Below are 26,712 nucleotides of genomic sequence, written 5' to 3' on the forward strand. Positions count from 1 at the left end.
AGCCCCCAGTACTAGGAGGAGGACACCATTTACCAAAGACACTTTATTTGTTACCTTTTACAGTGAACAGTCAAGAACAAATAATACAGTAAACAGTCAAGAACAAATAATATCAATAACAAATAAAAATAACTTTCAAAGGGACCAGACATTGGACATAAACAAGGATGCTGTTAACAATAAAGAAAGCCTGTGCTGCATGTAGCTGCCCCCATTCTTGGCTGTGGGATGTTGGTGGCCACTGCTAAACCTCTGTCCCCAAGGAAGGCTGAGGCTACAATGAAGTATTTCTGGAATGTGCATCACAAGCCTGGACATCTGGATCCAGAGCACAAGCTTCCTCTCTCACCATCAGCCAAATAGAATGTCTGCAATTTCAAAGTGACTTCATGCTCTTACTCCTAGGGTTTTATCTTCACACATTAGCCTAGGCTCCGAGTCTTCCTTAGGCTATGATTTAGAGGAACTGCCTGTCTGCTTGAGGACAGGAACCTGAGGATGACAGGGGGTCCTGAGTGCCTCTCCCTTCTCATCCTCAGCCCAGCTTCTTTCTGCCTCTCTTCCTCCTACTCCTGGTCATGTTTTTTAATCCCTGCCTCTCCCACCTACTGGCCCTTCAAAAACTCTAGAATGTACATGGTGGACATTTCTAATCCAGGCCTCCTAATTAACATCAAAAGGGCCCTGGATTCCCAGTGGCTCCCCCCAAAAAAGCTGAGTGACATGTCTCTTTTCTGTCTTCTTGGTGTGAGGCCAGGTCAAAAGCTCCTGGCAGCTTAGGGGGATGAAATCCTGACATTTGAGTAGCATGTGCAGTAGCATCCCTATTTTAACAGAAAATAAACCTGAAAACTGTAGAGGATGGTATCTCTTCCTGTTTTACAGCTGATGTGTAAAGTCTCCCTAAGAGCTGATGTGTCTTAGGTCACTTACGTGTAGGCCATGAACTCAAGGCCACGGTCTCCCAGGAGTGGACAATCCTGGGAGCTTTCCTCTAAGTTGGAAATGGTTACTATACCCCACCAGGAAAAAAAACCCCAAAGCCTAGCCATTTCTCCAAAACTGAATGGATAAAATGAATTATCTCACAAGTGCTAATAGCATCGGTGTGCATTTCGTTTCATAGGTACTTGGTTAGCAAACAAGCTGTATTCATTGCAAACACAACTTTCATTCCGAGAGGCTAGATGTTGGGTGGAAGATAAATACCAAAGGCCAGACCTTCACAGCTGCTTCCTTCTCCATCAGTCTTTTAAATGCTCAAAAGAAAAGCTCAGGCATTGGGTGGAAGGCCATGGATATTTCCAAATTTTTACCATTCTAGAGAAAAGAAAGGAAAAAAATTTTTTAGGAAGTATTCCAACAGAAACATATGAGGAAATTGAGATTTATAAATTATAAACCTTATTTCATTAGCAGAATTTGAATACTAGTATTCAAAGTAGACCATTGTGCTAGATTCTTTACACGTATTAGCATATTTGACCTTTACCCTATGAATAGACTTCATTTTGTCCATTTCATAGGTGAGAAAACAAACCCAGAGAAATCCAATAACTGCCAAAGACTATATAACTAGTACCAGGAAGGGCAAGGCTTTGAACCCAAGTCTGTCTGACTCTAAAACCCATGCTGATTCTATTACTAATGGGCTGGCTCTCCTTAGAAATTCTTTGTGAAGTATGTGCTCCACTGATGAGAGGAAAGGTTTTTAATGAGTTGGCTGGTTAAGGTTCACCTTGGGTGGGGCCAACAGGCACTCCCATAGACGTGCATTCTTGGCTATTGCTGGCTAGACTGTGCGTGTGACCCAACATGGCACATTCGTGCCAGTCATCACATGTGTGTCTTTGTACACACATTAAACATTCAGACTTCCATGACTACAGAGAATTTTATGTGCAATATAAAACCATGGGATTTCCAAATAAAAATAAGTCAGATTTTCCCAGAATGTTCCAAGGGCATGAAGATCCTCAAAGGGCAGTGTGCTGCCCTGGGCCGTCTGCAGGAGTGAAATGCATTCAGCGTGGAGCCTGCCCTCCATCCTCAGCCCCCTCTGCCACCTTCCTGCGTCCTCCTCCTCCTCTGTCCTCTTTAGTGTCCTACTCTTCTGGGTTTGCCTCACTCCTACCCCTCCTTCTTTCTTCTCTATTCTTCCATTAAAGAAAAAAAATCATTTCTCTACTGCCTCGTCTTTGTCCTCTTCCCTCATCATCTTCCCTGGCTTCCATCTCACTCATCACATCTCCCTGTCACTGTTCCCTTGAGAGGCACCTCTTACAGGCTTTCTCCCTGCAGCATTTCATCTGACTCCCCCTCAGCAATGCCAGCTATGCCGATCCAATGCAAATCTAATGAGTACAAGCTATTTTCCTTGAAAGTCCTCCCAAGGGAAATAAAATATTGCCAGCCTAATCGCCTCATGTTTTTGGAAATTAATCAGGTTGCCTTGAGGTCTGGGGCAGAAAAGGAGAGACTTGCTTTACATGGGCTGGCTGGGAAGGATCCCACAGAACCGTGTTTATTCACCAGTCCTGACTAGTCCTAGGTCCTTAAACATTCTGGGAATTGTCATCTCAAGGACTGGAGTCACATCTGTAAAAGCTTGTAATTTAAAGGGACCTTAGGGCACCTACATTAAACTTCTTTTTATAGCTGAGGAAATAGAAGGCCAGAGAAATTGTGATATGTCTAAAATCACATAGATGGTCGGTGTTAGGGATTATGTGGTACCATTTGTAATAGCATGGGGCTTCCCCTGATCTTTCTGTTTTGATTTAAAAAAAAAGTCTTGTGGCAGCCAGGGCTTGGTGAAGATACCATAGCTAGGTCCCTCCCCTGCCCTGGGCATTTCACTCAGCAAACCCAGGCTGAAAGCATGTGACTCACCTAATAGTCAAGGTGGGGCATCCCTCTCTCATTTCCATAGGGATTCTGAGACTGACTCTGCCTGAGGTTGGTAGTCCTGATTTTAGGGAAGATGCTCCCCGGGGCTCCTAGATCGTTGAAATTTGTCCTCTGCTGCAGTCTCAGATTTTGAAAGCCAGTGTCAATCAAGTGCTGTTCTTCAAGAGGCTTCTTTTTGTTCTTTGATCTGTAATTAGTTACAGGAATTAGTATCTGACAATGGCAGAAAGTTCCTGAAGCAAATGTTAATTCTTTTTTTTTTTAATGTTTTAAATTTTTGAAATAATTTCAAATTTCGTGTGTGTTACAAAACAAAAATTCCACAGAGCTCCCATACAGCCATCACCCAGATTTCCCAATCGTTAACATTTCTTTACCATGTAAGGGTAAGCGGCAGACCCAATGCCCCGTTATCTGTAATACTTCACTACATCATTCAGTGTGGAGTCCCTAAGCTTTAGGACAGTCTCCTCATAAGCTCGTGTAACCATCAAAACCAGAACATGAACACTGGTCCAACATTACCATTTAATTCCCCCAGTCCTGGGCAACTTTTGCTAACACAGTACTGTTAGTATTCTTGAGTGCTTTTGAACTACTTAAGGAAATGGTTGTAGAAATCAAAGAGAAAAGATGATTTGTGATACAATTTTTCATTTGAGTAAAGTCTATAGAAGCTTTTGTTACTTTATAAAGTAATGTGTATCGAAGCATCTCAGTACCTAAAACAAGTTTAAGGTATAAAGGCCTTAAAAGGAAAATTCCTTGGGAATGCTCAAACATGAGCACCCAAAACCAAGGGGAATACGTGCACGTGAGGGAGGCATCTGCCTGTGGGACCTCTGACCCAGACCCCCTTCTGGCCCGCGGGCCCCAGACTGCGGGGGTGGGGAGGCCCACAGTGTGCTCTGAGGGAGAGTTCCCCTGCAGATGTCTGAGGGGAAGATCTGCTCTCCTTGTGACCCCAGGGCCAGCGTGCCCCACAACAGCCTGCCTGCCCTTGGACAACACTGCTGCCTAAGGCGACGGAGGAGAGCCTTCCTTCCCTTTGAAATGGTCAAGAATTCTAATTCTTGATGTGTTTCCAAGAATCATGAATGTGAGGCTGAGTTCAGAGCAAACCCATCCCTGCAGCTGGAAGGAGGAGCTGAGAGACGTGCCTGCCATGGGGCCCCAAGGCCCTACAAGCAGCCCCCCAGGGTGCTGGAGACCAGGTCAGGTAGCCAATCCTCCTAGGGAGGGAGGACGCAGCCTTGCTCCAGAACCAAACGTTCTGGACCTCTACCTGCAAAAGGGAAGACCACATTCCCAGTTCCCAGCCATGTATCCTTATAATTAAGTCTCTGGGGAAATGTTAATATCAAAATAGAAGAAAAGAAAGAAAAAGTGAAAAAACAGAAATATTTTAGGAGACTAAAATCTACTTATTCTCTCACATGACAGTGCCAAAATGCTTATTTTGCCAAAATGTAAGCAGTGAGCCAAATATTATTTTTACAAAGTAGCTTTTTTCTTTTTTTTTTTTTAATCAAAGAAGATCTCCACTTGGCACATGTCGAATGGAATGGAGATAATGGCATTAGCATATCTAAATATTTGTGGAATAGGTGAAGGGATCCTACTTGAGTTCTCCAAAAGAGAACTTAAGGCTCCAAGCTGAGAAATGGCCACTGGGAGATAACGGTTCTGCTTTTTTCAAAACCCCAGAGGCTCAGTGGAGGTTGTCATTAGACCATTTGTAGCAAGGCCCTGGGCTGGGGATCAACTGAATGGAAAGGATACTGGACATACCACCAACAAAGAATTTTTAATACCATGACAACACTCGCTGTGTCACATGATAGTGTAGAGCAAAAATAGACCTCAACAAGATTTTTTAAAAACATAAAGGATATAAAATGATGCATGTCATTTAAAAACATAGAAAAAAAAAAGCATGGAAGGATATATGTTAAAATGGTAATTGCTTCAGAGTGATAGGCTTGGTGGGTGATTTTTTATTCTGCTCCTTTACATATTTCTCTATTTTCTTCAATGATCATGTATAGTTTATATCGTCTGAAGGAAATTAAGGTGAGAAAAAAAATAAGTCAATGGCCGTAGGAAGCCTCGTCTCATTTCCTTCTCTTGCCCAGGAAAGGCTGGATCTGTTTGGAAACCAGGTGGTAGGGCCAGTGACACGGTGCCCCAGGAAAGAGACACTTGCATTCCGTACCTCACTGTAAAAATCAATGAGATCAGCAGGATGAGAATGAGGATGCCAGCAATGCAGCCCACGATGGTGAGGACCAGCTGAAATTCTGAAAGGGAAAAGAGAAGAGTGGGTATAGTCTCCCACCAGCAGCCCACTGTCTACTGCACAGGCACGTGTGCTCCCAGGGGCTCCTGGATGTGAGGATAACCAGGCTGTGGTCCCCAATCTCTTGCCAGATGAAAGAAGACCATAAACACAAAAGAGGTCATGGTGGCAGGGCCTTCCTGGGCTTCATGGGGGGTGGGGGGTGAGACCTCAGGGGAGGTCCACACTCCTTCCTTACCTCTGCTGCCCTTGCCTGCCCGCCATACCTGTCCTTGCTGGGTAGCTGGGAGAGCTAGCTTGGAGTTAAACTTGTTACTAGTAGAAGAGCCAGGTAATGGTTTGATCAATTGGGTGAGGTAAGAGTTCATTACCACCCATTATCCTCTTCTAGATCTGCTCTAACACTGCTGAGTACCTGAAATATGGCTATGGGATGGCCTGTGAGTTTAACATCCACAGCAGATTTCAAACACCTAGTATAAAAAAAATGTAAAATATCTCATTACTAATTCTTATACTGAATACATGTCAAAATGATATTTTTTATATACTGAGAGAAGAAAATGTAATAAAAATCAATTTCACCTGTTTCTCTTTACTTTCAAAAACTTCCTTAGAACTTTTTAAATTTAAGATTAAATATGAAGCTCCCACTTTATCTCTTTTGGACAGTCTGCTCTAGACCCCTTTGTCTCTGCTTGTTGACTGCCTTACATGCCACCTCCAACCTGGATCGATGGGGCCACAGATTAACTCCAGGGAAGACCTCAAAGGTCACCTGGTCTAAACCTCCAAGCCTCCTTTTGTACGAGTGGATCCTGAAAGCCCAGAGGGACAAACGGCTTAGCAAATCCAGCCTTGCAACAAAGTACAGTAGAAGCTGAGAGCATTTCTCTTCATAACTTTGTGGCTGGGAGGCTGACTGATTCTTTCGCTCATCTGGGATCATTGATATTCAGTTCATCATGTAATATTTAAAATATAAAATAATTTAAAATGGAAAGTTAGTATTGTCCCAACCTGGTGGGGGTGGAGCATGAGGGGGGATGAAGCAACTGAATTTACACCACCGCATCCCAGCTGGGACACAGCACAGCTCCGGAGCAACAAGATTTGAGTATTTCATTGTCTGATTTCTCACTCTGCTCTCTCATGACCACAGACATTTTCAGAATATACTGGTCTTCTATCCTTGCTGGTAGCAGAAAATGCCTATGTAAGCTAATATAGGAAAGGAATAGAATGTTAGGATACCCTTCTCTGGCCGGGGGCTAGTCCAGAGGCCCTCTGGGGCTGAGTTCTCTTGTTTCCTATAGCGGAGGTGCTGCTGCCCACCGCCTAAGGCTGGCATGGGGGGCACGGCCCAGAAGACAAACTGCAGACAGATTCTCTTTCTCTTTATGAAGGGAGCCAGAGACTTTGGGGTGATAGAATTTGAATGCAATCAGTGTTTCTTTCCCAGATGCTTAATAACAAAGCAAGACTCGTATACTCACTGTCTTCACAGTCAACACCGCTGTAGCCGAATGCACACCTAAAACAGAGTGATAGGAAACCGTGGTGAAGAGCCCCTGGGAGCATGTCAGAGTTCCCACCAGCCTCCAGCCTTCTTTCTTTCTATGCCCCTCGCTCCTTTGCTTCTCTCTTTTCTTCCTTACACCCCCATTCTTACAGGGAGCACCTTCTGTGGAGCTCTGGGAGTTTGAGGGGGTACACAACCCCATGTGGCATCTTTTGCTACTGACAGAACACTCCATCCTCGGAGCTCCAGGAAGGCTCAGCAGCTCAGGTGAAGCTGAACACAGAGGCATGGAGCCCTGGGAGGACCCCCTCAGGCTGCAAGGCCCTATGGCTGGGCCACTTATTTGCTGCCCTGTGAACTGGGGGCATGTTATTTATGTTCTCTGAGCTTCACTTTCCTCACCTAAAAATGGGGAATGAATACATCACCGACAGTGTTGTGTGAGGTGTGTTACCTGGTGTGGTTCCTTGCACATAGATAATGTTCAAAAACCACTGATGATGATGATAATGATAACAATGCTCTATACCTACCTACCCATCTATGCCAGCATACCAACTTCCTGACCCTGAGCCCATACGTCTGTTGCAAGCTCATTTGCCTAACTTCCCTATGGCCAGATACAAAAGAAGTGATTTCTCTTACTCTTGGCAGATCCCACTCTCGTCTTCCTGGTAGCCTGGCAGGCACTTGCATTTCGGGGCCATGTCAGTTTCCACTAAGCACTGTTTATGGGCCTGTGCATTGCAGGTATCAGGACACTGTAGACGAAGAGCTTCAACAAAACAGAGTGATTGCTGGGTGATTCTCAGAAACAACCTCTTCTGCCCCAAAGCGACATGTCCCCAGATACAATTTTTTCGCATTGCTTTTTCTAGGTGAAATGATGAGCTCATTGGCTGTACGTGACATGCCCCCTGTGAAGTTGCACACAGGCTGCTTCACCAGCTCCTAGTCTGGACCCAAGTCCAGGTCCATCTGTCTAAAGTCAAAATTCACATTCCTGACTCTGAAATGCATCTGGAAACTTGAGCAGTGAAGTCTGTATTTTGCAAAGGGGAAAGGAGAGAGAGTAGGAGTTGTGAACATTAAGAGGCAGCTAGAACACTTACCGACACATAAGGGGATCTGTGGTGAAGGTCTTTCCAGCCCCTGTTTGCATTTGCAGAGCAAACCGTTGCTGCAGCCATCTTGCTCGTTCTCTTCACAGCCATAATGATCACACCGACTCTGCACTGAGAGGCGCAAATAATTCAAAACTATATTCAGCCAGACAATATGGATAAAGTAACTTGTGACAGCACCCCACTCCATTGTTGTTCTAAGTGTCTTTTCATAAGTTTGGGGGTTTAATAAATGAAAATCTGGGATTCTGAAATCCAACTTCTCGATCTTCTTTCCATGACTATTTCCTTCTATTGTTCAATTCAAATTAATTCAATCCAATGCAGAGCAATTTTGTTCATTCAAGATCTCTTTTGCACTGAGCTCTGTGCAGGGTTCCACAAGGGGCACAGTAGCTATATAACTTGGGGGCCCCATCTTTGTAGAGTTACATGTTTGAACCCAGCGAGAATCATGCCAAGCAACTCATAATCCATATTTTAAGAACAATGGGACTTTAGGGTCTCAGGTACCTAAAGATAACCTCATGGAGGAGCTATGACTTGGGCTAAGTCTTGAAAGACGGGGAAATTTGAACAAAGGAGAGGCAGGGTTGTCCAAGTGGAGTATACAGGCATGAAAAGAAGCAAGGAATTCCTGCAAGGCGTAGGAGGTGTCCCTGGGCAGAGGACAGGCTATATAGTGGGTGGAAGAAAACTGGGAATCTTGGCTCTGCCATGTATTGGCTCTGGGCCTTCTGTTCAGTCACTTGGTTTTTGAGGGGTCCAAGTTCTCTCCATCTGTAAAATGGGGCTAGTGATCTTGTTTCATATGAATGTTGTGAGAACTGAATGAGCTAATGTAAATGCAAGTGATCCCCACAGGAACCTCAAATGAATAATCATTCTTTTGTACATGCACAGGCAAACCAGCGTTTGAATGCCAGGCTAAGGATGTGATCTTTTATCCCCTGAGCTCAAGAACCCATTGGTCAATTTTGAGAGGAAGCATGGCTGGAGTCCTTTAAGAATGTTAGTCCAGAAACAGGTTGGAAGGTATGAGGGATGAAAAGGCAAATCTGAAAATAGATTAGGAGGAGAGACCAGGAGCAAGCAGATCAGATATGTAGTTATTTTCTTCTCAACATCCCAACCTATAACTAACCCTTCTTCATCACCTGCCATTTGCGAGTGTATCCACTTAAAATTAAAAGTCTAGGGAAAGAGATCTACAACTTTTGACACAGAAGAGAATGTGTCCTTGCAACAGAAGCTGGAAAGCAGGAAAAGATGTTTTCCTCAAAAAGTTCTGAGGCTCTTGCTTCCATCTGCCGAGGAGTTCACGCTCTTGCAGCCATCTCTAGCTGGTACCATTTGGTAATTTGTTAATGAACCTAAGAGCACGTGCTGGTCTCCGAATGGAGAGATGTCAAGAGGAATTGTCAAGAAAGAGTAATTCCCAGAGCTGAGGCCAAATGGTTTCTAGTATATATGGGCTAGAGCCAAAAATGAGAAAACAGAGGGGACCCTAACTTATCTTCAAAAATGTGCTCATTATTTTCAGCTGGTAACCACTCTGAGTGGTTGGTCTCCATGCTGACAGGACCCTCAGCTTCCTCACACTTGCTAGACATCTCAACCAAAAGCAGAGTTTGTGATAAGGTCTTATTTGGCCTTGCTGACAATTTCATCTTTCAGGGGTAGAGGATCTGACTGTATGAACTGCTATTCTGGGTCAAATCCTGACCCCATGGAGAAATCCATGGCAAGTAGAAGTGCTAGGTCTTTTGGAAGACAACGACCAAGTGATAGCCGGAGAGAGGAGTCTGACTTGGAGGGAGCAAACGTGGAAATGTGCAGAAAGGAGAAGATACATTCTGTGGCATGAGACTCTGGAAGATGAAAATACGTCAAGGAGGTAAGAAGCTCTGAAAATGTAACTCTAACTGTGCAGCTGTTCATGACCTCAATGAGCTATAAAAAAAGAAGTTGGAGACAGAGTCAGGTAATTGAAGAAACTGTCGTGGTTTACATAAACACCATTTGGAGAGAAGATCCCATAATCAAAAAAACAGAATATTAAAAATGTGACTGAGAAAGCCTTGACCCTCAAATGAACTCGGACTTGCCACAAACAAAACCTCAGCTAACACCCGAACAGAAAAAACCAATGACAAAGAGCAAAGGCTTAAAATGGGAAAGTGGGAAAAGGAATGGAGGGGTGTGTATGTGAGCTTTCCACGTTACAGGAGCTCATGGAAAACACCAGGCCTTGATGGCGTAATGCGGATGGATGACATGAGAAAAACAGAATGGCTCCATGACTATTTTTCTCCAGTTTCTTCTGCCAGGAAAGACTACTCAGATGGAAAAGAGTAGAATGGACATTACTAAGGGGACCGAAGCCCAAGGAGAGGGTACAGTGCAGAGAGCCCCCATCTTTCTGACAGAATTTTAAGTGCTTTTTCCCAATGCATTTACATTCTAGGACCTGAGAGAATAGTAAGAACCCTTGTGATATCTTGAAGCAGAGAAAAGGTGCTGGAAAACTGTAAACAAATAGGGTTTGTTTATATTTTCAAAAAGAGAAATAAGTTTTGCAAACTAGGCCAAGGAGGTTACCATTATTAAAAAAATTAAGAGGCTAAAGAAGGAGTCTTAGGAGGAGCAAGAAGAAGGAAGAGGGAGAGAGCTAGGAAAACAGTGAGTAGAGGCCCAGAGGGAACAGACTTCAGAAAGGGAGGGATGCCAATGTCCAGTGCTGCAGAAAATTCAAGTAAATAGCACCGCAACAAAGGCCTTTGGATTTGGCAACCAGGGCTGAGAACCATTCACATGACTTCCACTGGGGCTGCCCTGACAGACCACATCTGAGATGAGGAATTTGTAATGACTGCTGTAGTGGGTTGATTGCAGGAATAGTGTCAGTTATTCATGCTTTCCTATAACCGTGCCCTTTGGCAGGGCCTGCCACATAGTGATGGTTGATGTGAATTGCTTCGGCTATCAGGACAGTTGTAAATATGACAGTGTCTTGCCTGAGGGTTTCCAGCCCAGGCAAGTTCACTATGGATTCAGTGAGACCAGAAATGACAATGGAATGCTCTTGGGGTGAAAGGGTTTATACCCAGCTTTGTTCTCCCCAGAGTTACCATCTCTGCCTCCACCCAGAGCACTGGGAAGAGCTCTTTATGTCATGACTCAGTCAATAATAAGTTATTGCCTATGGGTATGAAAGCAGTAGCCTAGCAATAGGCCAATTACATCATCAAGTAGTTTAGGGTCAGGTAAGGATCCAGGCCATAGGAATTTGCATTTTCCCAACAGACATGAAAAGAGACTTGAGAAACATCTTTGTATTTAAACATCCCTTCTTGGTGCTCTTGAAAGCCTTTACACCTAGCCTCTTGGAGGTTAAGGGACCATGTGCAGGAGAGACAAACCTATTGGCTGAGCCATCGTAGCTCAGTTAGCTCCCAGCTGACTCCCTCAGCAGCTCAGGGCAGATGCCCAAGTGAGCCCAGCAGAGATCAGCCAGGCCTGGCCTAGATCAGCAGAACTGCCCAGCTGAGCTCAGCTCAAATTCTAACCCACAGAATTATGGCATTGAAATAAATAAGTGGTTGTGGTTTTAGGCCACTAAGTTTTGGGGTAGATAGTAACACGGCAAAAGTGAATTGTGACAGCTATGCTGTGTGTGTGTGTTAGAGGATGTCACCTTAGAGGCAGAACAGTACAGGTAAGATTTTCCTTCCATGAAGAGGAACAAACTGGTCAGTTTGAGGACTTGGGAGATGGTTGGAAAGTAGTAGAAGGCAAGTGAGAGAAGAAAGGGAAGAAGCCCAGGCTGGTTAAAAGGAAACTCAGAGACGTCTGCAGATCTAGTCATCCATTTCTTCTTGTCCCCTTCTCACACGCAATGGAAAAATGTAAAGAGAGGTAGGTAACTTGAATACAGTGATTTAATACTTACCAGTGTACCCTGTAATGCCACTTGGGTTGTTTTTTATTGCTTTTGAAATTGTGTCAGATATGGATGTCTCATTTGCTTCTGTAGTTGGTGTAAAAATGTTTACTACTGATACATTAACACTCTTGTCACTAGCACGCATTTCAGATCTTGCCGAAGGTATGCTAAAAATGAAATAGAGATCCATTACTTGATGAATTGAACTGAGGATTAACCAACTGGTCTCAAACCTCCCAATCCCCAAATCTCCTGGCTCTCGTCCTGACCCACGGTCCTATATCCACAAGTGGGGCCCCAATATGGAGGCCTTTAGCAAGATGGCAATTTATAGGCCCAGAGATCTCTCTTTGCTCTGTGTTCAGAGGAAATCTATGGCTAAGACAATGTCCTGTTGGAGGGCACTTAGAAAGACCGCACATTCATTTCTACAATCTAGAACCCTAGAGTTCACCAGAAGTAGAACACATACCATCTGAAATAGGAAGTTGTCCCTTTCTGTAGAAAAATCAAGAGCAGGTCTCTTGCTGAGCTGCTGAATCTCAGACTTGGACTTTTAGAGAGACAGGGTATAGTGTGTTCCTCCCTGTGCACAGAGTGAGCACTAATCCTCCATGTAGAGTCTGGGTTATTCCCAGAAAGAGCCAGGAAGCCATCAGGCTTCAAAGCAGGTGTGTGACTGGGCCTGGGTACACATGGCCCAGGGAAGAGCTGAAACAAGGGGAGATGATGGGCATATCACACCGAGTCACATCACCCAGTACCGGATGCCTGCTACGAGCTGCACGTTTAAGTCTCTCTCTAATCAGCACTGCAGTTTGGAGTCCTGAGAACAGCAGTGCTGAATTCTATCTTTCATTGTCCAAAAGGCATCCAGTGATACAACCATGGAGAGAGAGAAAAGAGACTTTTAAAAACTCCTTCACTCCAATTTGTGGCTGTGTTTTTAAGACTCGGGATATATTTTTCCTGTCCAGTTTTTTTCTATCCTCCATTTTGACTTCTGAATATATACAGAAACTTGAATACATAGCTACCCTACTCAAGTAATGTTTACAGCCCTGTGGGTTCTTGAGAACAATCAAGAAAAACAAAAACATGAACCAGATTCTGTTTTCAGGAAAAATAATTACAAAAGGGAGTCCAAAAAACAAAATGGGCATCAGAATTCTAACTACAATTTCCTACCATGATTCCCTCACAGCAGGACTTGGAGGTGGCAGTGGAATGCATAGGCAGTGAGAAAGGGACATGTGATACAGGTTATTTTCACCAGTTGAAAAATGACCAGAAATCTATAGTATAATTTTGCATGGGACTAGGAAACAAATGCCATCACAATCCATTCATTCAACCTACAAGCATACACTCCAGTTCAGGTGGCAAGACATTACACTCATGCAACAGTTAAAGGAAACAGAGGAGCAGCTGTGTGTGTCATGACAAAAAAGTATATACATGCCTAGAAACACTAGGCTTGGGGTGAAGGGACCTGAGATCTAGACCCAAGACTGCCACCATCTTTTGTGGCCCAAGACCAGTCACAGCTTCCCTGAGTCCAAGTTTCCTCCTCTGTCCAAAGAGAGATTTGAAAGAGAAATCTGAGGATCCTTCCAATCCTAACCTTTATGCAGTAGATAAAGGGCTTAGGGATTCAGAGGAGACAGCATTGGACTGGAGCCTAAAACATGCCTTCCTCGGTGAGACCACAGTCCATTTGTCCTGCCACAGTCCCCAAGGTAGGGGAAGTACTTCCGCTCCAGAACACTGAGCTCATAGGTAAAGGGTTGCTTCCAACCCCCTCTGGTTCTCTTTTACTAACTCCTTAAGAATGAAAGACATGACACAGTTTCAGGGAAGCCTCTAGATGACCTCAAGGGACCAGCTCTCCATCACCCTGGCAGGGTCCTATATTTTGGAAGGGAAACAGATGGGAACTAACGTGTTGAAATTCACTGTGTGCCAGTCACTCTGCACAGGGAATCCTTCAAATGTTACCCTCCCAAGGTTCCAGGTTAATCAGATTATCCTGGTTAGACAGATGAGATAACAAAACTTCAGACAAGTTAAAGCACCTGACCAGTGACACAGCAAGAAAGTGCCAAGGCGAGGATTCAAGTATAGATTTGGCTGACACCACCACACCTCAATGTTCCTATTTTTATCCAGTCATCTTAATCCCACACAAGAACTTTCCATTGTCCACTAAACCAAACCTAATGCCCTGAAGCAATGCATAGGTCCCAGCAGCTGTGTGCTGTGTACCCCAGCTTCAGCGCCTCTGTGCTGGACCCAGCCTCTCTGCCTGCTGCTTGCCCCTCTCCACAGGAGCATCATGCCTCCCATTAGACTACCTGCTGGCCTCCTGGCTAAAAGTCACACATGCCCCTTGTTCTCTGCCAAGCTCAAAGCTCACCTCCTTTAGGAGGTCTTCTCTGAATTTTTATATATATATATATATAAATTTACACACACACACACACACACACACACACACACACACACACACACAGAGCGAAAATCTTATTCCACAAAGGATCTGGAAAAGCTTATAAAGATCAATGCAATAGTAAAACCATAAACTGTAAATACATCGGGGCTGCTTTTCCTGTACACCTCCGTTCACCCCAGAGCTTTCTTCCCTCAGCCGGCTGCACTTGTGTATCACAATGCTTCAGAGAATGCCAAGATGGAGTCACTGACTTCTTGAGAATCCTCTGCCTCTTTGGGTCCCTAAATAGCACCCAGCACTGGTCATTGCATATCAATATGCTCAATAATCCTCGTTCTTTCTGCAGAAAAGGCTCACTGCGGGCCCTTCAGGCGTCAGGCTTGTGACTAGAGTTGTCTTGTCTCCCTCACTCCCCCCGGATGAGGGAAGAGATGCCGGGAGCCATTTATTCTCTTTCTGGCCCGCTGGAATGCACATTCCAGGGGTTGATCAGATGTGGTCTGTAGCCAAGGGACCAAACCAAACTGATCCCAGTGATGCCCTGGGCCATGTACCAAGTTGCTGAGTAGCCAATCACAGTCTGTCCCCAGGCTGATGTCCTGTCCATCCAGGCCAGGGTCAGTGTAACCGCAGAGGCAGGACCTTCTACAGCCTGAGACCAGCCACCTCTGATTGACCTGTGACTTAACACTGCGGGGTCTTAAGTGCTGCACGGCACAAGGAAAGAATGAAAGTTAGGCAAACGCCACCTACCCTAAAGTACCCATCAGTCCAGAGCAAACTTACTTTATTTTAAGAATTACTGTCTGTCCATAATCAGGATCGTTAAATGCATCTTTAAACTGTGGAGGAAAAGAACAGATTCAATAACAGCTACAGAGAGAAAACGTGATACTATATTTAGGTTTTAATCTAAAAACATGTCTAAACTCATTTATATAAATATATATAGTGCATCACAGTAAATAATTTATTCTTTACATGTGCTCTAACATCTTTCAGTATTTTTGCTCTAAAATAGTAAGATCTTGGTATAAGTCAGAGTTGCCCAGGGAAAAGACAGAAATCTAAAGCACCTCACCCGATCAATGACCATACTCTTAAGAATTAGGCAACTAACAATGATTCTGTATCATCTTTCTACACTGAGAAATAGTAACCGAACTACAGGGGGTGAGGATTTAATAGTATGGGTCACTGTTGAACCACTGTGTTGTACATTTGAAACCAACAAAAATTGTATAGCAACGATACTTCAATAATAAAAAAAATTAGGCAACTAACTTATTAAGTTTGTCTTGTTAAATTCACTGTGAAATTTTAGGTGGATCTTATAGACTTATCTACATGCATGCTTCATGTACTCATCAACTTACCCAAGGAACCTAATTTAATTGCCTACCTTGCCAAGGCATTATGCTGGAAGTTTAGATAGGCAGACCCTGCCCTGTGATCAAACAGGGGACTAGTACCATGGAGCTGAGAGAAGTAAGGGCTATAGAGAGATACCACCTATTGTAGAAATTCAAACTCTCTTTGGGTTGCAGAGAACTAGAGAGGGTTTCATAAAGGAGATGGGCCTTAAAGTGTTTAAAAATGTGGTGCCAGGACAAGGAGTAGAGAGAGAGCAGTACATGCTAATGTCCAGAACAAGTGGCTCAGAAGCGAGCAGGCTGAACTGGGGAGAAATTTGAAGTCACATTTTGTCTCCATTTATTAGCCTTTGCATAATTTAGCTTCTTTGAACCTCACTTGTCTTGTTGGAGAGTTTGAAATAGCAGCAGTTCCCACCACCTAGGGTTATCATGTGTATAAAATGACATGGGATATATGATACATGGCTTTGTGAGCTGGGAGGATCTCTAGCACAGGTAGATCTTATCAGGGTTGAGTTGTGTTCTAAGAGCAGAAACAACTCTAGATACTTGTAGAGAAATGGACAGAGATGAAGTTGGGACCTATGGCAGGGGGAAGGTGGAAGTGGGGTGGGGGTTGCAAGTAGAACATAAGGGCTTTGGGTGCTAAGAATGGGGTTTTTTCTCTCTTTCTTAAAACACAGTCTCCCTCTACCCTCCCTGCCCCACTCCCACCCCACTCCCTTAGCACTCAGCCCAGGCAATCCCCAGAAAACAAACACTGGTTGACTGGTGATTGCCTGATTCAAGTGTGAAATACTTGTTTTGAAAGATCATGGCAAAATGTCATATAAAATATGTTAAATGATTTCTCTCTTCTTGTGGTCAAATTCAAATAAATTTGATGCTTTAGTTAGTCTGGGCAATCTTATATCTAGAATATGTCCGGATTCCTTTTAATTCTTTAAATGTTAGGAAGAGCTGGTATTTATGTAAACCATGAGACCACTGGAAGGCCCATCAGGAACAAGTTAACCGGATGACCTCCGAGGTCCCTTCCAGCTCCCTACTGACCACTTTCTGTTTCATTTTCTTAAAACTAAAGAAGCGATCACAAAATTTGCATCTCCCCTAGGAGAAAGTGTTTGCTTTTTTTTTCTCTTCCAGGTCATCCTGGGAGGAGGTTGGGATATACACCTCTCAGTTGGAAAGGCTGCAAGGTTGGACAGGAAGGCAGGAGCTGTCCCATCAGGCCAGCCCGGCCTGCACTGAACGACAGAGCCGGCGGGTGAGGTGAAGGAGAAGGAGTATTGTGGTCAGGCACGTCTGGGTTCAAATCCCTACCTCCTCACCCATCAGGGGTGACCTTTGGTCAGTTACTTAACTAACTTTGATCCTTGACTACCCCATCTGCAAAATAGCACCATAGCACCATCTTCCCTGGGGGGCTGTTTTGAGAATTAGAAATACACTAGGCTCCAGACTCCAAACCCCTCTGCAGATTGTCCGTTTGGATCCAGCTGGGTAGAAAATGTACCCTGAGAGGCTTCTCAGGGCCTGAGATGGGACTGCCCTGGCTACAAAGTCTGCTAAAAGGACCTTGGAGAAAGTAAACTGTCTCCTTTCCCTATATGTAGGAGTCACCAAGCAGTTCTGGCATATCTCTTTCAGATTAAAAGCCTCTTGGAAATGATAAGAATGCTCTATCTCTCCAAGGTCCCCCTGGGACCACTAAGACTTGACTGAGATCAAGACTCAAAACTGGTCTCTGAAAGCCAGGGCAGAGGCCTGCAGCTGGAGGGCTTTTGGATACTCTTACCCTAAACAAATTTCCCACAGTGGACAGTGCTCAGTAAAGCCACATGGCACAATTGGGGGGTTCCCTGGAAATAGGAACCTACTAATGTTGCTGTCTTCAATGCACTGAATATCTTCCAAGTGGGTGAGCTGGAATGTAGACCCAGAGGCTAGTCATGGCCAGCCGGCCCACCATGCCCAGGTGGTATGACAAAGGTCAAGGGCCAGTGCTGGGATTCTGCAGCCATGGGTTGTATCCGAGTGGTGCCAGGTCCTAGTTGGTTGGGCCTGAGCAGTAATTCTGCACACTCCATAAAATCATCTGGGTAATAATTTTTTACATTTTTCCAATTCTAATAATAAAACTCTTTTGTAATGATATAATTCCAACTTGAGAGACACACACTGACATAGAATAAGACTTTAGTTGTTCAAAGTGTTTCTTCACCTAGGATCCTAAGACATGTTTACAGGCTAATGTTTTTTCCTTTAAAAAGAAACTTTGAAATTGGCTGGATTCCTTCTGCAAGCCGTTGCTGGCCTAACATCTGTGGTTCTAGAATGGAGATCTCCATCCCTTTCATGTTAACACATTCAAAACAATAAAAATGAAATGATGCTATTGTTCATTTGAACATTGTTGTCAATGGGAAAAAAAGTAACAGATGCTAATTCAGATGGAATTCTTGTTCTAGGCATTAAAGAAACCAGACTACTACAGAAATGTATGCAAATTTGATTGTAAAAAGGGAAAAACAACATCTTAAACATTTTTCATCTTCAATTCTATGGACATATTTTAAAACACGGTCACATTTATTTGTCCATTTAAAATATTCTAATAGTTTCTATAGCAAGAGGTATGTCATGGCTGGAGCAAGCTTCTAAAGGCCCCCTTCAGTGCCAGGCATGTTATCCCTCTAGGGGCAGGACCTTGGAGAGGTGCAAGGGCCCCACAGGAGGGGCCTGGGCAACCGGGAAGCAGTGGTGCCCAGGAGGTTCAGCACTGCTGCTGTTCACCAACTGTACCAATATGTACCAGTTGAATGCCAGCCTAACACTCTGCCAGTCAGTGTTAGAACAAACAACACTTATACCAGAAGGTTAGAAAACACTTACAAATTTAGTAATTTCAATATGTAATTTTTGATAGGCCATAGAATTTGTATCTTCCAAGTCAGATATTTCTGGTACGGTCACTGTAATTTCTCCAGGGAATGTCTTTCCTGAAATACAAGCAGAATCTTTCAGTAATATATAATGTAAAGAGACTCATACCTATTTTGTCTAACATAGATTTTTCAAAAAGACATTCTAAACATTGTATGATGAGACTACAGCAAGTCTGGAAATATGAAATCCCACCCAACCTAATACAACCATTGCCTTTTTAGTATATTTCTCCCAGCTCTTTTTTTCCATGTATACTTTTACACTGTTATAATTCCAAATTTGTATCTTCTTTACTTATTATTTCATAATCAACATTTTTCTAAATCATTACCTAGTCTTCATAACTATCATTTTTAAAAGCTCTTTAAGTCTATGAAATATATACTTTTTTCATTGATGGAATCATTTTTTTAGTGCTTTTGATTATTAGTTATACAATCTGTACAATACTTATTTCCAAAGTGACTATATAATAAATATTATAACTACAACTATTATAATCTCATTACAATGAGATTATTAGTGCTAAAAATATGAACTTCCTTTCAGCTTTTGGGTATCTCTAACCTCTGTGGCAATACAATGCGTTCATTCCTGTACAACTGGTCTGCTCTGGCAAAGGGGACTATTTCTACTTCATGGAACAGGGAAAAATTTGTAACTCAGAAAATAGCTTTGGACCTTCATTGCACCCAGGACGTGTTGATTTGTTCCTAAAGTCTATATCTAAAGCTGAGGACTCTTAAATCTCTAAAAATGAGGCTTGCTTTTATGAAACAAGCAAATCCCGTGCAGAGGACTGAACCAAGGCTGGAGGTGATGAGGCTCCCAGGCTCCTGTGACCTGTGGTCTGAGGCCTGTCACCTTCTTCTGCTTCACTGTCTCCGTGTAACAGCAGTTCTTTACATTTATGTAGCCCTTGTTCTTTTTGAGGGACTTCAACACCTGTCGTTCTCATTTTGTCCCCACGGCACTGTTCTCGTGAATAGGTAAAGTGAAGGGAGCCCCGCTCCTGGGCCTTCAGAACGAGCCCACAAAGGTGGCCCAGTCCATGTCCCCTCCCAGCAGGATCCACTGACAGAAAGGCAGGAATCTTTTCTCTCCCTGGCTGGCTTTTGTCACCTTCAAATTTTCCTCTACCTCTAAATTCTGGAAGCTCTTTTTGCTGTTATTTTAAGTGCTCTATTCCACTTTAGCTCTAAGGTGCAGCTCTACATGGTTCATCCCTTGTGACTCACCTCTATTGCATGTGGAAGAATTATAGTACCACCCTTCTGGACACAGGCAAAAATATGTATTATTCAGACCAACACATGAAGAATCACCTTCACAAGGATCCCCTTGGCAAGGATTGCTGGACTCTGAGAGGGAGAAGAAAGAGATGAAAAACCCACAGTGACAACAAATAACACCCAGAAACATACTTTAAAATCTTCATGCCTCCCTACTGGGAACTTTCTATTCCTTGGTTGTGTTACTGCATGGCATACCCTTAGAAGAACTAGAAATGAATATGCCTTTTCTTATGCCTCTAATTTGTTGCTGACATTCTGGAGTCAAGGGCTTGTCAGCAGTTGAGGTCAGAGTTTGGTGGACAAGAGTCTGCTCAGAGAGAGAGTGCAGTCTTCATATTCCAAGGAATCAGGAATCACTGGGCCTCAAGGGCCTTCCAGAACTTTCATGTCTTGTCCTTTCACACTAGGTAGGGCTCCCCAAAGTCATTTTAGAGAAAGCATCATATTTTTTAGGTAGGTCTGACTGACTGTCTCATAGGGAGAAACAGGCAAGGAGCGCCACAAAGAAACAAGATGTCGTGTGCTGGCTCATGTACGTGGCATGCAGGCCCATGAGGAAAGGAAAGGATGGTAAGGGGACAGTGTGCATGAACTCAGTGACAATTCTAAGGAAAGTCATGAGGGGACACTCTGATCTCTGGCTTTCTGGTAAGAATAGTATTGTAAGGTTTCCACACCACTGGCTGATCCTCCCATTTATCTCCAGAGAACTGCTATCTCCAGAATATTGATGGGATCTGAGGAGTGAGGTTAGGTCAGTGGCCAAACGGTGATCTTCGCTGGCCATTTTCTTCATCTCTGTCAAGTGAAATGATTTTGAGCTTTGATTTCAGAATAGATTGAGGGACTGAAAATTTTCAGGGCTGTCTTAAGATTCTTATGAACCTATAGGTAGAAATCATTGATTCCTTAAAAACAGCTATACACAGGGTACAGTGTCTATAACATGATCTCTTTTGTGATTAAAGTGGGGGGAGTTCACACAAATGTGCAAACATGTATGCTTGTGTTTTCACAGATTATTTCTGGAGGGAGACACAAGAAACTGGCTGTTCAAGTTTCCTCTGGGGCAGGAAACTGGGGTCTGGGTCATAGGAGTTTAGGATGGGAGGGAGATTTAGTTTTTACTACATATACTTTTGTACCATTTAAGCTTCTTTTTCCACAACTATGGGCCTAAATTACTTTTATTAAAAAAATTAAAAAACAAAATAGTATTGATGATGATGTAGAGCAACAGGAACTCTCAAATGTGGTGGGAATGCCAGAGTTTCTTTAGGTATTCTGTTATGCGATACAGCAAATGCATTCCTTGGCATTTATCAAAAGGAGACAAAAATGTATATGCCTTCAAAAACCTGCATAGGAATGTTCTAGCAGCTGTATTCACAATTGCCGAAACTTGGGAGCAACCAGGATGTCCTTCAGTAGGTGAGTGGATAAACACACTGTGGTGCACCCAGAAAATGGAGCATTTTTCAGCACTAAAAAGCAATGAGCCGTCAAGCCTTGGAAAGACTTGGAGAAACCTTAAATATGTATTACCAAGTGAAAGAAGCCAATCCGAGAAGGCTCCATACTGTATGAGTCCCGTACCTGACACTCTGGAAAAGGCAAAACTATGGAGACGGTAAAAAGATGTGTGGTTGCCAGGGGCTCGGGGGAGACAATAGTCTTTAGGGTTCCATAATAATGGCTACAGGCCATTCACACTTACCCAAACCTCAAGAGGAGGCCACACCAACAGTGCCTCCTACTGTAAACTGTGGACTTTGGGGGGTGATGTTGTGTCAAAGGAGGTTGAAAATTGTCACAAATGTACCCTCTGGTGGGGGATGTTGATAATAAGGGAGGCTATGTAGGTGTGTGTTAGGGAAGTATATGGGAACTCTCTGCACCTTCCTCTCAATTTCACTGTGAATTCAAAACTGTTCTAAAAACTAAAGTTTGTTTTTTTTTAAAAAAAGGTTAAATGGTAAAAAAGAAAAAAAACAACCCAGGCTACATGGGATGAAAGGGGGCATAATGCAGTATCTCATAAACAGCAGTCAGGGTCACCCCTCTAACAAGGTGTGAACCAACATTCTAAGGAAAGTAAGTGGCTTTTATGAAAAGTCTCAGCCACACTGCAAGGGTGATTTGGAAAATCATAGGGAAGAAATGAAGTGCTCTTTCACTCTGGATACACCGGACAAATAGTTCCTGGTATGCTTTCTCTCTAGCAATAAAGGATAGACTTGTTGGCTTGTTCTCTGTGCCAGGAATAAAACCACTGGGTGTTACAACTGGGAGAGATTTGGGTGGCTGTTTAGGTCAGTCAGATCTTATTGCATATGAACAAGTTGAAGCCAACAGAGGAGTGATTTGCCCCTGGCCCACAGTTAGTTAGCAGTAGGGCCAGAACACAGGGGGACTTCCTTCTCCGAGAGAATGTCTGGGGAAGCAGAGATGGCTTAGAAAAGCTCCCTTTCCTGACTGCGGCTGAGTGTGCAGCTGAGTCCCACCTGACCTAGCCTTCAGCGTGGCCCCTGCACACGGGCAAGAAGACTGGGGACCAGGTCCCAGACACAGGCTCTGCCTCCACTCGTTTACTCCTCCGTTTCTCAGATCTGTCAGAGATGCTGGGAAGCCAAAATAAGTAAGTGGAACGGGACATCAACTTGCTCTTTGACCTTGGTTGGGCCTCAGTTTCCCAAAGAATAACATGGTTTATCTAGACCCTTCAAGCCTAGGTTTGAGGATCATTTAGACTAGGGGTTGGCAAAGTGTGACTCATGAGCAAATCTGGCCAGTCTAATGTTTTTGTACATAAAGTTTTATTGGTATATATAGTCAGGCTCATTCATTTATATATTTACTATGGCTGCTTTCATGCTAGAAGGGCAGAGTGGAAGAGTTGCAACAGAGACCCTAAAAACTTAAACTATTTTCTAGTTTGCCTTTACTGATAGAGTTTGCTGACCCCTGTTCTAGACCAAGCTTCTAGACTAGGCAAGTGGCTTCTGTTTCAATAACTTTGGCTTGAGGTCAACTGTCATATGTTAGACCGTATCCCCAAATCATCTGTCCTTTGGACAATGGCCCTGGTCACACCTAAGACTGTTTGAACATTGCTGTTTGGCTCTTTATCTCAGATGCTCAGATTCCATGAATTAACCCAAATTCCAAATTGTAGTCAGCCACCATCATAATGCCATATTTTTTCAATAACATCTGAGAAGTCAGGCTAGAACTGATTCCTTTCTTAGGTAGACCAGGGACCTAGACCAGCTGGGTTGGAGAGTCAGTGCTTATTTGGACCTGGCCTTCACAGAAGAGCTGAATCTGTTTTCAAAGATCTCTTAGCAGGAGGGAAGCTAGAGAAGTAGCTTTCATTAAGTCTAAGTGCATAAAAACATTCCCCATCTGGCAAATAGATTGAGGAGGGATGTCTGGGAAGGAAAAGAAAACAGAATGGAACTGTAGGTAGTTTTTTAGGGTCTCTGCCATCACTACTAGCCTTTGCAACTCAGATGTTTTTCTTTTTCTTTTACTAGAATATAGTTGATGTATAATATTGGTTTCAAGTACACAAAATAGTGATTTGACAGTTATCTACATTATTAAATGCTCACTCCAACTAGTGCAGTTCCTGTCCACATAGAAAGATGTTACAGAATTATTGACCATATTCTCTAAGCTGTACTTTAATCCCATGACTAATTTATATAATGATTGAGATTTTTGTGCCTCTTTATCTCCTTCACATAGTTCACCCACCCACCTATTTTGTTCATTCTGTTTTGCTTTGTTTTTAGATTGTACGTAAAAGTGAAACTCTGTGGTGTTTATCTTTCTCCATCTGGCTTATTTCACTTACCCTAATATGCTCTAGGGCTGTCTGTGTTGTTGCAAAGGGCAAGATTTCTTTATTTTTTGTGGCTGAATAATATTCCATTGTATATACATACTGCATCTTTATCCATTCATCTATTGATGGACACTTTGGTTGCTTCCATATCTTAGCTGTTGTGACTCATATTTTTTAATTCCAGGAGTTCATTTCCAAGGAAACCTTGGGTCCCTTTATATCCACTTCCCTACCTCAGCAGAACACACGTACCTGGCATCCTCCATGATATTTTGACTCCTCAGTGAGGAGTTTTGAGGGACTCAGTCTTACCTGTGGGACCAGGGTTTGGGGTGGTGGTCTCTGATGAAGTGATGTTGCTAGAAGTCACTGAAGAAGCAGTCCCATTTGTGACAGGGAACAGTATACTGGTATTGTGTGTTGTTAGAGAAGAAACAGTTGTGGCTGAGTTACCACCTACAGATGAAGTATTGGTAGAGGTAACTACAATCGATGTGCTTGCATTTGTGGTTGATTCATTTCCTGCAGACGTGACAGAGGGATCTGTAACTGGATTTGATGTGATTAGAGAAGTCCCATTTGCTGATGCTGTTATAGGGGTGGGTGTAGTCACGGTACTGTTTGTAGTTTCATTCGAGTGAACAGGTGTAGAAGGTATTATGGTGGTAGAAGTGTTGCTATCTTTTGGAATCGTTGTAGTAGTTATGTTTGAAGAGTTATTAGGAATGCTTGGGTTGGTGGCTGGAGGAACAAAGATACTAAGTTTCAGAAGATAGAACATTGAATATTTAATGGCAGCTGTTATTTTTTAATATTAATTATACTCAAGCCATTTTTTTCTGAAAAATACAGTTGACTACACTAAAAATGAAAATATATGACTACCTCTGACCATAAAAAAAGCCCTACAATAAGTAAAACTAAAAACTAAACAGACAAAACTTGAAAATGCATTACTGAAAAATACGACAGAGTTAATATGTATTAAGACAAGTACTGAGAAGTAAAACCATTTACGCCTGTGGTTGCAGGACTGTCAGAACGGGTTTGATATTCCTGAGTCGTCCTGGGTTGCAAGAGAGAAGACCACCAGGTGGCGCTGGTACTCACCTGGATGTGGCCTTTTGTCTTTTTAGTTTAAGGCAATTTTCTCCATTTTCCATTATATGGCATTTTAGCTATTAATTGATAGGAGGGAGGTATTTAAAGAATGATGAAATAAAAATACCTCATTAAGTGTGTATTAAATTTCTTCCAAATTTTTTTTTCTAGTGATGGTTACCCATTCATAATTCTAGACCCAGTGAACCTTTTGGAGAGTAGGATAAATAGAGATGACCTTTGCCCTGGGGGCTATGGTGATCATCAAAGTTGCCTTTCTTCAACTCTTAGGAACCGCTGGGCACAAGGAATAGTAAACTCTTAGTGACCCAGTGATAGGTTTTCTAAAAACTTGAATTGTCTCTAAGAACTCTGACATTGATAACTAAATGGTTTTAAAAAATGACTAAAAGAGGAGGTTTTAGAGAGACAGCAATTTCTAAACCCTCAGGTATAAACTACTGCTGAATATGTTCCCTGATTCCTCCATGGGTCTGTGAGCCTCCTCCTGTGAGGAGGGCAGAATCTTCCTTCCACAGGGCCTGGCTTAAGCAGCCATTCGTAAGTGTTGAAGAGAGAAGCAATTGCTCATCTAGGAGCAAGAAAATAGCTCAGCAGCTGGGGGTATTGACTGCAGCTACACCTATTTCTACAACTGTTCTCATTTATCAAGGGCTTTCCCTGTGCCTCAACAGTACCCATGAAATACGTCTGGGTGTCCACGTTTGATAGAAGAGCCCATCAATACTCAGAGGGATTAAGGATTTGCCCAGAGGTAAACCTTAATTCCCATGTGTAAAGGGTCAAATGACTTTTGATTCCAGAATCATGGATTAAACCAGGTCCCTGTGGTGCATTAGAGCCACAAAGACAACTGGGGGCCAAAGAGAAGGCCACTGCCAGGCACCGGGCCTATGGGACCGGCTGAGCCATTCTTGCCTGGCCTCAGAAACTCTTAGGGACAAATCTCTGGTTTTCTGAAGCCCAAATCTTTGTCTGGAGGCCTCTTGCTACTGCTAGTTTTCCTTCACCACAGACTGAAATGCCTTGTGTCTTTGAGGCGAGTTGGAGAGGAAACTCCATTCACAAAACAGTCCACCTATGGGCTGCGGGAATCCGTAGCTGAAGCCTGCTACTTCTATCTCAAAGACAACAAACATGATGAAAAGAAGTAAAACCTGTAAAATATTCCTTACCTGAGGCTTCAAAAAGGAGGACGAGAAGAGTGAGGTGAGCAGCAAAGGTACTCATTTTAGGCGTTCCTGCTGGGTGACCAAGGAGGAAATAATTTCCTCCAGTTGTCTTTAGTTTTAACTCTCTCTCAGGGACAAAGTCCAGTCATTAACTGACGTCAAACCAGCCAAAGGCGATTACTGGTTAGGGTTTGGCCATGTACCATAGGTCTCCTCCAAGCATTTGAGATATAAGAGATGAATCTGAATCTAGCCTCCAAGTTTCATTTTTCTGTCTCATAGTCCAAAATAAGGACAGTAACACAACCTTGGGAGGCTGGGGTGGAGGGGTCATCTCTTTATGTCCCAAAGGTCCCCAAGCTACCACCTTTCCGGTGGTCAACATTCCTTTAGACCCCCAGTGCAGCAGTCTGCGCCCCACTCACCAGCTTTTGAGAGCTGGAGACCCAGCTTCTTCCTGCTGTGGTTCTCAGAAACCCGAGGAGTGCTTCCCTAGACTGTCTGCTGTTTAGCTTTTGTTAGCTGGCCCTGGGGACCACCACTCTGGGCCTCTCTAATGGTCACTTCTTGCAACTTTGTAACTGTGTCTCCAAGCTTCCGTGGCTCTCCACTGCACCTGGACACAGCCCCCCATGAATTGCCCTCAAACACAGTTAACAACACATCACAGCATTTAACCTAACTTTCCTGAAGGC

At 43.4% G+C, this 26,712-nt stretch overlaps 1 protein-coding gene across 1 annotated transcript; it reads right to left on the reverse strand.

Annotated features, from left to right (window-relative positions):
* Positions 1 to 28: 28 nt before the first annotated feature.
* Positions 29 to 26,176, reverse strand: MUC13 (mucin 13, cell surface associated). The gene is made up of 12 exons (XM_036905184.2): positions 26,021 to 26,176; positions 24,036 to 24,464; positions 19,817 to 19,939; positions 18,525 to 18,631; positions 15,040 to 15,095; positions 11,808 to 11,968; positions 7,844 to 7,966; positions 7,377 to 7,506; positions 6,706 to 6,743; positions 5,126 to 5,210; positions 2,893 to 3,097; positions 29 to 1,320 (listed from the first exon to the last, which is right to left on the reverse strand). Exons 1-11 carry the CDS (start codon positions 26,073 to 26,075, stop codon positions 2,893 to 2,895), a joined length of 1,512 nt encoding a protein of 503 aa, XP_036761079.2. The 5' UTR covers positions 26,076 to 26,176; the 3' UTR covers positions 29 to 1,320.
* Between the last annotated feature and the right edge of the window lie 536 nt (positions 26,177 to 26,712).

Source organism: Manis pentadactyla, chromosome 1, assembly GCF_030020395.1.
Source record: "Manis pentadactyla isolate mManPen7 chromosome 1, mManPen7.hap1, whole genome shotgun sequence".
Lineage (NCBI taxonomy): Eukaryota > Metazoa > Chordata > Mammalia > Pholidota > Manidae > Manis > Manis pentadactyla.

What these genes read in the sequence shown, in the direction of transcription:
- MUC13 (XM_036905184.2), bottom strand. Translation starts at nt 26,075, where the DNA reads ATGAGTACCTTTGCTGCTCACCTCACTCTTCTCGTCCTCCTTTTTGAA. An exon ending in TTCTTCCACATGCAATAGAG is followed by an intron (nt 18,632 to 19,816) that starts GTGAGTCACAAG and finishes CTTGTATTTCAG; the next exon opens with GAAAGACATTCCCTGGAGAA. An exon ending in ACAGTAATTCTTAAAATAAA is followed by an intron (nt 11,969 to 15,039) that starts GTAAGTTTGCTC and finishes TTTCATTTTTAG; the next exon opens with CATACCTTCGGCAAGATCTG.